The sequence below is a fragment of the Simochromis diagramma genome, unplaced genomic scaffold (assembly GCF_900408965.1).
Source record: "Simochromis diagramma unplaced genomic scaffold, fSimDia1.1 OVJJ01000343.1, whole genome shotgun sequence".
NCBI classification, from domain to species: Eukaryota; Metazoa; Chordata; class Actinopteri; order Cichliformes; family Cichlidae; genus Simochromis; species Simochromis diagramma.
The window spans coordinates 11546026-11559897 of record NW_024386831.1 but is presented as its reverse complement, the minus strand read 5'-3'; the positions used below and the strand labels follow the sequence as shown (position 1 = coordinate 11559897).

At 39.1% G+C, this 13872-nt stretch overlaps 1 protein-coding gene across 3 annotated transcripts in view; it reads left to right on the top strand.

Annotated features, from left to right (window-relative positions):
* erbb4b (erb-b2 receptor tyrosine kinase 4b) overlaps positions 1-13872 on the top strand; it is a 305088-nt gene that overhangs the window by 279974 nt on the left and 11242 nt on the right. For all 3 annotated transcript variants that reach the window (XM_040027858.1, XM_040027856.1, XM_040027857.1), the window contains exons 21-25: positions 5956-6111; positions 7891-7966; positions 9532-9678; positions 11395-11492; positions 12312-12482. In XM_040027858.1, coding sequence (XP_039883792.1) covers positions 5956-6111; positions 7891-7966; positions 9532-9678; positions 11395-11492; positions 12312-12482 — 648 coding nt within the window. The remainder of the gene's footprint in view (positions 1-5955; positions 6112-7890; positions 7967-9531; positions 9679-11394; positions 11493-12311; positions 12483-13872) is intronic.

Below are 13872 nucleotides of genomic sequence, written 5' to 3'. Positions count from 1 at the left end.
GCTGGTGCTCCAACATTACCTCCCATTCCAAAAAAGAAGCTGCAGACGCTCCCAGGAATGAACAGCTGGGCCATGTCTAGGTTTTGTGGGCGATCAGAGATGATCCCTTGAATGCAAGATGTGTGCAAACAACAACCTAACAAACTGTGGACTGAATTACACACTGTCAAAGGCTGACAGGGCACTGACTACTTCCTGCTGTGAGTCAAGTTGGAAGACTGGACCATTTCTCTTTGAAGGTTTGTGAGCAGGTGGCTTGGGTCCTCTCAGAGGCCTGGCGGTTTGGGGGACCTGCGCAGCATCTGATGACATCTGATTTTATTTGGAGTCTGCTGGAGCTACTGTTTGAGTTTGGGGGGTTACAACTCCTAATAGAATAGAATAGAATAGAATAGAATTCAACTTTATTGTCATTGCACATGCACAGGTACAGGGCAACGAAATGCAGTTTGCATCCATCCAGAAGTGCTTTAGTGATATAGATATATTACAATAAATATTAGCAATAATATAGATATGTAAATATATTACAGAAATGGGTCTATTATGGAATGTTATAATGTACACGGTATGAAGTATGTTGTGAATATTCTATAACTATAAGTATGTACAGGCTGTAGTGAGTACAAGCTATGTACAGGGTATGAACAGGATATAAATATGAAAAACTATACAGAATATGAAATAAATAACTTTACAGAATCTGAGATATACAGCTATACAGAAGTGGGAACTATGCAAGTTGTAAACAGTTGTAGGATTAAAGATTATCGAATGTACAGAATGATTATTACACAGAGCTATACAGTAGTGCAGTTAAGATAAGTGAGATATGTGGATAATTCTACAGAGGCTATATAAAGTGCTAGTGGTTGTGAGTGGTGGTTCAGTCCATGTTATTATTGTGTGTTTGAGGGTACAGTTGTCCATTGTGGGTGTTTGTATGTTCAGTCCATGAGTTTAACGTGGGTCAGATGTCAGGAGGCAGAGTTCAGGAGTCTGACAGCTGTGGGGAAGAAGCTGTTCCGGTACCTGGTGGTCTTAGTCCGGAGGCTCCTGTAGCGCCTCCCAGAGGGCAGGAGGGTGAAGAGTCCATGTGATGGGTGACTGGGGTCTTTGATGATTTTCCCAGCCCTTTTCAGACACCGCTTCCTGTAGATGTCCTTTATGGCAGGAAGTGGTGCTCCGGCGATGCGCTGGGCAGTTTTCACGACCCTCTGCAACGCCTTCCGGTCCGAGGCAGAGCAGTTCCCGTACCAGACTGTTATACAGTTGGTCAGGATGCTCTCGATGGTGCAACGATAGAAGTTCACCAGGATGTCTGAGGACAGGTGGTTCTTCCTCAGAGTCCTCAAGAAGAAGAGGCGCTGGTGAGCCTTCTTGACCAGCTTGGAGCAGTTGGTCGTCCAGATGAGATCCTCGGAGATGTGGACTCCCAGGAACTTGAAGCTGCTCACACGCTCCACAGCCGTCCCCTTAATGTGGATGGGTGGATGTGGGTCAACATTCCTCCTGTAGTCCACGATGAGCTCCTTGGTCTTCTCGGTGTTAAGCAGCAGGTTGTTTCTGTCGCACCACTCAGCCAGAGTGCTATTACCAGTGGTATCACTTTGGACTTTGTATCTTTCACTGTTTCTATATTTTCTCATGCTCCTTCTTCCTGATGTTGCTATCAACAACTACAAATCACAACTCTTCTACTCATTATCAGCATCCACTATATCAGGTTGGTTAGCCAGCATCTGCTTGTCTTTCTGGAACCTTATCCTTGTTGTTCTCAACAACCTTTAGTCTCCCATCGGGACTTGGGGACTTCTACTCTGTATGCGGCAAAGATGTACCTGCACACTATCCCAGCCACATAGTTGTGCTTCTCAGTGTATGCAGTCCCAACTTCCATCTTATATCCTGCTATCAGGCAACTAGGTTTCTTTCATTTCTAAAGAGGTTTAGTTGCTTTCTCTTTCAAGCTTTCACGACTGTTCTTGGTTAAATGGTATCCACTTAAACATATTAGCCTACAGAAACCAAAGGAAGCAGAAATAACACAGAGAATTAGCCAGAAAGGGAACAATGCAGTCCAAGGTAGAATTGATTTGTTGATGCTTGGTGACGGTATCGTCAATACTAGTTTGTGTCTTAAGTGCGGAGTTGTTTTAACTGAAAGATATTGTATTCCTATATTATTTTCCTCTCACACCTCACAAAAATGCTGTTACTGTATTTGTTTAATGAAAAGTTCACCGTTCATGTAGGAAATTGTAACACTATGAATACAGCTTTAATTATGTGTCACCATGTGCAATCTATAAATTCTTCCTGAATCTTTATGAGCATAAATCCACAGTGAGAAACATCACTCCTACATAAGCACAGCATGAGGATAACCTCAGGCACACATACACATACACTCACTGAAGAAAGCGAACACACAAGAGGTTTATAGAGCCTCTGTTGGATGTTCAGTCTCATTAGAAGTGTTTCCTCATGAATAACATTATTCAGGATGAATCACTTGATTATAGATTTCTCTGTGTGTGCGCGTGTGGTGGCTATGTGGGTCGACAGCTTTCTCTGCATGCATCTGTCTGTGTCTCTTGTGTGTGTGTGTGTGTGGGTGTGTGTGTGTGTGTGTGTGTGTGTGTGTGTGTGTGTGTGTGTGTGTGTGTGTATCTTGCCAGAATAAACAACAGTGGGAAGTGCCAGTCAGTGAAAAATGGGCACCACCTCTCTTCGCTCTCCTCCTATTGATTTAATCTCCAGCCCTTTGCCACTCGCTGCCAAATCTGTCTTCACAAAACACATCTAAGGACAATGCCTTCCACTTGGGTTTTGTTTGCAGGCCTCTCTGAAATAGGCCCAAATAACCATGGCGGGATATCAGAATATTTTCCGAGAGAGTAGCGATTTTCTTCACTGCCATGAGGATGGTTTAGCACCTGTATAGATTGTATACCTGTAGTATCTACTTATGTCCTTTTCACCTTCCCTTCTATAAATGAGATCTTCTTTGCAGCTTTTTTTAAACAAACATTCTTCCCATCAGAAAGTTTAGTAAGGATGGCTGAGTTAGTGTAGATTACAGTGATGCTATTTTATTATATGTAAATAAAACCTGTTTAATGTGAGAGTTACATGGTATGAATGGGTTTTGTTGTTGTTTTGTTATACTTATATTTCCTAAAATTCTGATGGGGGCATTCAAAGACTGTTCCGCTTCTAGGTATTCTAGAGATTTTTCTCCCTGGCTTGCTTTGCCATGTAAAATCTCAGTGTGCAAGGTTTAGGGCATAGGTCTTATCCCTACTGATTGGAAAGCACCTCTCGTCTGGAGGTGCGATCATAACAGAGTCTGTCTGAACCCTGTGGATTTTCTCTGGTGGCAAGCTTACCTGAAATACAGCTTCCACTACTGGCAGCAGCCTGGCTGTCTCAGCCAGGTTTGCTGCAATTACAAAACCTCTGGCAGTGAGTTGTTCTCATCATGTCCACATGGGAGGCCAGTAAATGAGAGCAACCGAGTAGAAAAAGAAAAAAAAGTTTGTTCCTTACGCACGTCTGCAGCCACTTCCCACTCTGCACACACACCATCACCTCCCCCTCTCAATCTCATCGTGCTGGCAAATTAAAATTCACGGGTTGCCAAACCATCCATTCTCTCTCCGCTGCTTAATTGTCTCGAAAATTGAGGAGATTACTGGGTGCGATTTATGTACAAATAAGAATCTGTCAGAAACCTGGCAGTGTATACATTGACATACACACAGACTCGATGAGCCATGGGCAATGACCAGCTTGGCCTTTGTCCATTTTCAATTCTACCCCTTCTGCAGCATTTTGGGCAAGGTATGCTTGCAAAAGTTGGCACAACACTGTGGGGAAAAAAATAGACACTCTCATAGACACTGAAAATCACACGTTGGCATGTTTGAAATTTAATAATCATCCCCTTAGTGTATATCAGCGTTTCTGCTTTTAATGTAAATTCTGCCTTTGAGCATATGGTACGTCATAACATATCAGCTCATGGATCCTCATTGTTACTGTAATTTTTTTTAGCTCTGGCACAGAGTGGAATCAGACATCATTAGATTGCTCATGTAAATAGCAAAAACCTGCACATTAGTCATGCTGTATGTTTTACAAGAAAAAAGTTTAAATACAAGTACATTGCTCGAGTTGTATAGTTTCCATTAGTCACAGTCTCAGCGATTGGGCACATTAATCTCCTAACATATTCCCAAACTGGCAGCACTGGCTATAAGAGCAGAGCTTAAATTTGCCTTACAAGTGCTTGTTGAGCTTAGAGCCAGTAGTAAAAGTCATTAACGCTAAAGCTCATAAATAAGCACTCATTTGTACAATCTGACCATGCAAATCTGAGAGATACTGATTCATTCTGATATAATAGCCAAAACAAAGAATGCACTGTGTTGTACTGTAATAGTATGTTTATGTATGATATGTTTGATTACTTCATTGAGGTGCTACCTACAACAGTTATGAATCTCGGTCTCCACAGCAATTTATGTGATTTTTTTTTTTTTAAATCATTATACTTTTCATGAAGTGAAATAACTTCACCTCCTGTCCTTAATTTTAAGGGCAGATGTAGGTGCATGGTGATATAGTCCCGCATATGCAGTTATTGAACTTGTGCCTGTACTGCGCTGCAGTGAATAGCTGGATGGACATGTAATAGAATTATCTGCTCATGAGAATGATTTATTATGTCAGCGTCTTATGAAAGCAATATTATGTCATATTCATGTCTACAGGTGCATATGGGTTTGTATGTAAATGTGCAGGTATGCTAAAAGCACCTGTTCTCTCCTGAGATTAAGCCAAACGAGGCAGTGTGATCATAGCCTTACAACTGTATGAATGTTATCTCACCGCTTAGACTGGTGTAGCTCAACCCCACCTATCCCCATCCCTCTACTCTCCTCCTGCTCCTACTTCTCTTTTCATTCCAGCCCATTCCAGCTAAATCCAATTTGTTATGGCTTCAAATAAGGCCTCGTTTTCTCTGTCTTCTCACCACTTCAAACAAAGTGGCTTACATTATTGCTTGTCCAATTTGAAATAGTTTTCCCCTATTTTTCTGTCTCTTCAAGTCCACTCTAGCAGTGATGCACAATAGGCAGTGTAGGCTCAAGATGTGCTGCACAAGGTGTAGAAAGTGAAAAGCCTTTACACAGCTTTATGGAGATATTATATTGTAGCTTTAGGACATGGCTGGCATTTTGCTTCACGCTGAGGTTGCCTTTCTGCTTTTGTAATGATGCAAATTCTGATATCCTCTTTACCGGTGGACATGTTTGTGCACACGTGCCTCTCTACACACGGTAATGATGTTTTTTGTTTTCTCGTAATTGTTTTTTTGTTTTGTTTTTATTAAGCACTTGTACTTTTTGCTGAAAAAAACGGGGAAAACATCCCAGTGACATTAAAATTGGGATTTTAAATATTAACCTATTAACCTAAAACTGCAACAGTAAAATGTTTCGAGAGGTTTGTTTTGTTGGGTTTTTTTCTAAAGCATATCAGTTGTAAAGACAGAGCACAGGGTTGGTTTCCTAATTGTTAAGTAAATATACAGATGGAAGTGTTTTACTCCAACATTCTTGCTCCTATGAGTCCTGTTTTAATTGAAAACATGCTTATGGATACTGCCTTTGATTGCATTGCCAAGCATTTGGCAGTTACGGGGGCTTTTCTACAGTCTAGTTGTTGATTGATGGGAATTATAAATCTAAAAATATCAAAGTGGTTTTAATGATGCTGATATAAATAATTAGAAAAATTCTAACGTTGACTTGATAGTGATAATGATGACAACATATGGTGATCTTAACTTGCATGCATTTGATTTATAGACAACAGTATCATGTATGTTGTTGCAAATGAACTTGGAGGGAAATATTGTCTTTATGTGCATCTGTTGTGTTGCAGGGAATGATGTATCTAGAGGAGCGTAGGCTCGTCCACAGGGATTTGGCAGCCCGAAATGTCCTGGTCAAATCTCCCAACCACATCAAGATCACTGACTTTGGGCTGGCTCGCCTGTTGGATGTCAATGAAAAAGAATATAATGCTGATGGAGGAAAGGTAAATCGTGACATCTCCTTTAGAAACATTGTCAAATAATGAAATTTGGTTAATTTTGGGGGTAAATAGACATTTAATCTCCTTCTGAGAATCTGAGTTGATGATCACTGCCACACACTGCCATGGAAAGCAAACATTAAACAATTTCCTGGCTGGGAAGCCTTCTTTTGCTCTAGAGAGAACAATGAGTTTTTAAATCGTAGAAGACTGTTTCGCAAGCAAAACAAGCCATCAATGCCACCGCTGAACATGTTCACCTTGGAAGTGCAGTGTACGAAATTATAGCCTCAAAAAACATAAATTAATAACTATGTTTTCATAGCTGAATGGGCTGAAGTTATCAGAGCTTGTGATTGTGAATAAGGTCGATCTAACATTAGCAACATTTGAATGTATAAAGTTGAAGACTTGTGTTGTTTATATGGGCTAATTTTTTTTTTCTTTGGTCTGAAGTCTCCACTGTTTGTTTGTTCCTCTCCTTTGCTCTTTGTTTCACATTTTCCTCGTGTCTTTTGTGCTCTTCATCTGCTCCCCTATATGTGTCACACACAGAGCAGAGTAAAGCAGGCACACTCTTAGCGGAGGAGAGGAGAGGCAGGTGAAGTGAAGATAATGTTACTTGAGATGGTGACAGCTAGGAAGGAGAGTCATTTTAAAAGGGATCCGAAACTTTGCTTTGTTTTGGTTTTTTTAAGCTCAAATAGCTACTATGTAGTGAGTTATGAGGTGCTGATTGCCTGATTGTGTTATCTTCAAAAAGACCCAGATCAGGCATTTAAGCTAAACTAATCTGCTGCTGGCTTCTGCTCTGTATAGACTGACTGTCTCTTCTCTTCTGACTGTCAGGAAAGTGAACGAGAATAATGCAAAAGCTTTCATTTAAAAATCTCAATTTCATTTGCATTTGAACCAGACATTTAAAATATGCCAAAAACGTCTGCTTTATAATTCTTTCCTTAACATTTAAATGAAAAATGCAGTTTGAATGTTGGAGTGTGTAGAGGCTGCAGTAACCATCATGTTAGTGCTTTTTGTTACTTTTGCAATTGGTCCGGTATGATCACTTGAACTTGTAATAAGGGCCCATCTACCTCAGTTATTTGTTGAATAAAGTGTTGGTTTAGGAGATACAATATTAATAAATAACCATTTTGAACCTTACGGCTGACATTTTGTAAAAGACAGCAATACACATTAACATTAATGAGGGTTTCATATTCTACAAGAAGAACTTAGCCCATCACAAAGGACAGTTTCACTGGAGTGAAATGCTATTCTGCTCTACTGGACCGTGTTATTTACCTTTGGGGATTTCAAAACCCTGTAAACATAGTAAACAAATATATCCTTGAGGCTGTACTTACACGGAGTTCTGACCTCTTCTAATCTTTGTTTATCCTTTGCCGCTTTTATATTTTGTTTTCAAAACCTCTTTACTCAAGAAAGTCTTTTTCATCCCTCTCTCTTCCTCTCTTTCCAGTGTCTCCAACACGGTTTATATCAGTGACGATCACTGTAGTTTTTTCCCCTCAGCTGAGTGAAAGACAAATTCTGATCTTCCATAGCCCCTCCTCTCAGTTTCCATCACTGTAATAAATAGAATTTCATATCTAATTATAGTGTTAAGCTGCATATCACCAGTGTCGTTGATGTATCTTTGCCAAAATGGTCCATTATCACTGTCAACACCCAACTAGCTGATATTTAGTATAAAAACACTTGGAAAATTAGAGTTTTCCTTAAGTATAAGGGTACTAACGTCTCTGCTTTTATTAACAGATGCCCATCAAATGGATGGCCCTTGAGTGTATTCATTACAGGAAGTTTACTCATCAGAGTGACGTTTGGAGTTATGGTAAGTGTCCTTTGAATATAACAATGACAGTTTTCTATATAATTTTATTGATAACAAAGGCACTGGTTGACCTTCATCCAATGAAATGTAAATAGAAAAGCTGAAATTAAAAAAGAAAGGCCACAATTTTAATAAAGCACAGATTCTTATCACCTGTTTTGCAAAAAGTTTTATTGTTTCTTACTACTTTATTGTCATGTTGCCATCAATATACTAGAAACAACAATGTCAGTTGCTAGGCAGCATATGGCAGCATAATGTATCACATGTGTAATTAAACTTTTGTAGATATAAATTACATGTTATGGTCCCGAAATTAAGCAATAGAATATTTTAGTATGGTGCTTTAGGTACATGAATACTGCAAATGGTTATTTTAGCCAGTGGTGGGTGATTGTTAGGTAACATGATGCCATCGTAATATCAGATGTCACTAAGAGCATTCGGGGCCCTTTAAAGTGTACCTGTGTGCCTAGTTTGGTTGCTCAACCGCTGACAGTCTAGCAGGAATTTGCAGACAAAGAAAAAAATAAAATAAGACTTTTGTGTGTGACAAGAAATAAAGAGGGGAATAGAAAAAGGGTGCATGAGGTAGAATGTGTTCAAGGCCATCTTCATATTCTTGGTTTGATTCATTATTTACAGACAGTTACATCAAAATACATGTAGTGGGAGAAAACTATTGAAGGTACAAGGCTGTGAGGGAGAGGACAGAAGGACCAGGAGAGGAAAGAGGGTGAGATCACGCTCCTGCTGAGAGCTTGGCTCCGACTCTTCCCTGTCCATTTAAAACACTAAGAGCAGCCAAGAGACGGTGAATAGACAGTGGATGGACACTTTACTTTGAACTCACATACGTGTAGTGTAATGTGAAGTAAATTGTGATTAATAAAATCCTGAACATTATTTTAACTCATCTTTTTAGTTTCACAAGAATCAAGAACCATTTGAATGGTTGATTTTTTCCTTGGTGGCTAATTAGAACAGACCAGACCTGGCTGATTGGTGGGTTTTGCAATCTGTAAAAAATTGCGGCGAATAAGGGAATAATTTGGGGACACTTGAGTGTAGTTTGCACAAGGAAGCATAAAACTGTTATTGGTCACATCATGAGTCTTTGCACAAGGTGTTGCTTTTATCCAAGCCAGAGGTCTAAACCCTTGTCATTTCTGCATACCTCTGTCTGACAAAGATCTTACCCATAGCTTACAATGCGACACTGTAGCAAGGTGGTAAAAGCAGAGTCACGCCTATGTTTTCCTGTCATTTATTTATGTAATTTGCTTGAGACTGAGACTTATTGGTAAAACAACATTTACTGTTTTCTTAAGACATCTCTTTTTCAAATGTCTGTTTCATTAAATGAAAAAGATTTCAAAGTGCACTTGTGTTTCCTTACTCTAAAAGAAAAGGAACATTTATTTTTGTTTTCCTATTTCCACTTACTTAGTGAATTTGGGCTTCCTACTTTCTACTTGTTCTTGTTTTTGTAATTATCTTTTTATCTCTCCTTACTTAATCTGTCTGCCTCTGTGCTCATATATCACTACTCCTACATCTTTCAGGTGTAACCATTTGGGAGCTGATGACCTTTGGAGGGAAGCCATATGATGGGATTTCTACAAGAGATATCCCAGATCTGTTAGAGAAGGGAGAGCGTCTTCCTCAACCACCCATCTGCACCATTGATGTTTACATGGTCATGGTCAAATGTAAGTAAAATCTCAAAGTAACCAGAAGAACAGAAACTCTCTTTAATAAACTAAAATCAAATGCAACAAATCAAATAAATCAGAATTAATAATTACTGCTTCTACCATGTTAAACTGAGAGCACTGAGGAAACATGCTAGCTAGTTTTGAATAGAAAACATGTTCAGAAAACATTTGGTAATCGGTAGATTGCGGTTCTACAGTTTAGCCCACCTGTTTTCTTTTAATTGATCATACTTGTATAAAATTTTAGAGGACTGCAAAGCATGAACAGGTTGGCCTTAGTGGTCAGCCACTGTTGTTATACTGTCAGGCACTGGGGTCACAGGTGGCACTATACCCTCTGGCCACTGCTGACAGGACAAAGACTGGGTGCCAGCACCACTTCAGCCTTCTCTACTGCTCTCCAAGGTTCAGCCTCTGGCCGTTTCTGTCACCTTGGCTTTTACGGTCACCCTCAACCTGCGCCAATCTGGCAAGTGGACACAGACACGGCAGGGAGAGGTTACTATCACCTGCCTGTTATCTGACTTCTTTCTGCAACACTGCACATGCTGAAAAGGCTCATGTGCTCAGTGTACTTCTGAAGCTTTAACTAATTTCACTATCCTCTGCTTTACTGGCAATAATAATAGACGCTATGCACCAAGACAAAAGATAATCAATTTTACATTTGAAATGGCTTGTGTATGTATTTATGTATTCACATCTAAAGCCACATGTAACCATCCTTTCCCTGGATACCTAGTCAGCCTGTACTCAAGGCCAGACCACATGATTGCTTTGGCATTATATCATCATGTTCACATGGAAACTGGCAGAAGAGCACATAGCTCCATATGGCCATTATAGCGATGAAACAGTATTTATATTTAAATTTGAATAAAGAAGAGAACTTTATTTAAACTCATCTAATTAATCATTATGAAACAATGCATTCTGGAAAATGGTTTAAAAATGAAATCTTCAAAAATCTTAAGAAGTAGGGGAATATGGCCTGTTTTCATGTCATGTGATTGATGTCAAGCTTTCACAGGTTAGCTACAGTTTTTTGTTACCCAGACCTTCCCACCACAGTTGGCCCAGGGATAATCCACCACATCTGCCCCATCAATACACGAGCAAACACACCAGACTCTACTATCACCACCACTTAATAGCATAATGGTGTAATACAGAGCTGCTTTGAGTGCAATTGAAACCACCATCATGATAGATTTAACCTACCATATCGACCAGTCAGGAAATAAGTTCAAGTTCAGAATAATTTCAATTTATCACTTCACGTATAAATACCCGTTCACAATGAATTATTCACTCTGTAGAGATAGTTGCATGTCAAAAAATAATGCTTGAAAGATGATATCAAAGTCTAATTATTGTGCATTATTATGTAGCCTTTAATCCAAAGCCTCAGTCTATGGAGGCATTACCCTTGACACCAAAGTAGGAAGACCACTCAACTGCACTGCCAAATCTCCACTGAAACCTTCTCAACACATTGTTCCTAATAGTTAAATGGGGTAACAGTAAATTTACACAGGAACAAAAAACAGGATCCTGATGGGGATAGATGAAGCCTCAAATTGAATGTTGACTGGGAAAGTTATACACATCAATAAGATGTATAGATGGCATCTCCACCCCACACACACATTTGTTATTTTTATTTGGAACATCATATTGTTAAATATATAATAAAGAAATGCCTTTCAGGCTGGATGATTGATGCAGACAGTCGACCCAAGTTCAAGGAGCTGGCTGCCGAGTTCACTCGAATGGCTCGAGATCCCCAAAGATATCTGGTCATCCAGGTAGGTAAATTGATGGTATCGGAATATGTATGTTATCTTTATAGTGTGTCTTCGGTTACTGTGTCAGTTTTTCATATAGAGAGTTTTTCTGTTTCCCATTTCTTTGTAAAAGAAAAAAAAACATGGACTTTGCTTATGTTGTGTTAAAATAAGTGCTCATTCAAAAAGGTTTCTCTAAGTAACACAAGTAAAACAGTCATGAAACAAATCTGACATTATCACACTTGTTATTCTGATATTTTCAAATTAACTTCAGTGAAATACAAGCTGCAGAGGCTATAAAAGTGTTAAAAATAATAGCTAATATGTTATCAGAATAACAAGCTGGACCTCACTCCAAACACTCTCCATCTGATAATATATCTATTAATGTCTACTTCCACCCCATACACATTTGTTGTGGTTTCTGTGCCCCACCCTCCCTTTTTTGTTTCTCTGCATATCAGCCTTTCTCAAAAGTATCAGATGGATCTGCCAAACCTGAGAGCTAATGACAAGGCCCCAAACCACAGTCTGACTTAACTTGTTGCTTTATCGTCAATAAATGTTTTTCTCCCTCCCCTCACTTCCAACTGGTGACAGCAGATGGCCGCCCCTCCCTGAGCTTGGTTCTGCCGGAGGTTTCTTCCTGTTAAAGGGAGTTTTTCAATCCCACTGTTGCTAATAGTGGGTTTTTGTTTTTTGTTTTTTTGGATTGTTGGGATTTTCTCAGTTTTATTGTAGACTTTGTATCTTACAATATAAAATGCACTGAGGCCATTGTTGTGATTTAGCATTATATAAATAAAACTGAATTGAACTGAATCAAACTTTACTCAGGGTGATGATCGCATGAAGCTCCCCAGCCCCAGTGACAGCAAGTTCTTCCAGAGCCTCTTGGATGAGGAGGAACTAGATGACCTGATGGATGCTGAGGAGTACTTGGTGCCCCACTCCTTCAACATTCCCCCACTGGCATACACTCCCCGCACAAGGATGGACTCCAACAAGGTATTTTATTTCAAGCGCCCTAATACAATGTTCGATATGTGGAAGAAATACTGAAGATACACTTACATTGTGTTATTAAGGTGGATCATTATGCAATGTGACTGCACAATGTGTTTTGCGGTAGAAATAGATTGTTTAAACTTGGAGGAATTTTTAAAAATAGCTTAGACTTAACAGCATGTTTTCATCTTAGCATGTCAAATACTGCTATTCTGGCAGATGCCACTGGCATCTGTGCTGTGACAAGAGAGATTAAGTCCACATTTGGAGGCTAGAAGGGTGGTGGTGGTGAAGTAAATCACAAGTTTGCCAGCCAACAACTCACGGTTTGTCTCCTGTTTCAGACTTTGTTCTGCGTTGATTTCACTTTATAATTAGTTTTAGGTTTTGTAGTGGCCCTGGCAGAACCACAATGGTGCAATAGGCTTAAGAAAAGGCTATGGATTATGGTGTAGGTTCACACCCCTTCACAATATCAAGCGTGCATAAAATGTTCAACTAATTTTCTTCTGTGTATACCCAGCTGGCAGTGGTGATAAGAGCAAATAGAGTTCTTAAATGACTTGCTCTTGTCTATGTAAAATATCTAAATAGAGCTTTAAAAAGATGACAGATCTGGTTAGCCAGCTGGTTGAACATGTGATTGCATTAGCCCTTCTAATGTAGTCATTATCAAGCTGGATGGGCTATTGATTTTAACTGTTTTTGATGTACTCACTCAACAATTAATTTGTTCTTGTTTCTCTGTTTTTATCAGAATTTTAAGCTAGAAGTAACAGTGGTAATAGGAGGTGCCAACTGCCATTAGTCACAATGGTTTTCTACATTCTAGACATCTAACCCAATATTTTAGTGTAGTTTTCAGTTCACTGTACTGTTGTTGATGTCCACAGATTTTCCTACAAAAATATTTAGCTGGAATATTTTTAAATAATTTATTAACATTGTAAACAAGATTAAATCTATTAAATGATAAACTGTAAAGTCATAAAGCTCGAAACCTCTTGCAATAACCTAGGTAAGCCAGTTTGTGTTTTCCAAGTGAATCCCTTCATTAACACTGTAAGGAAGACTGGTGGACCAACCCTTTTTCATTATTTTTGTTATTACTTCTTTAATGAACTTAAGTTTTAATTTGTGTGTTTTTCTTTTACTTTTTTCATTAAATTTGTTTCTTATCTTTTAATTTGACATGGTCTCTGGATTACCATCTCTTATTACCAGTTCTTTCTAAGCATAGTAGCAGTGTGGCTGGTTGAAAGATGAAAAATGGGACAATATAGCAAAAGTACTCAAATCATTTAGATGCATTCTAAAGTGATATGGGAATGGTTTTCTCAGTGTAATGCAGGACTATTCTGTTCAAGCACAAAAGACTGAGGCCTTAAAA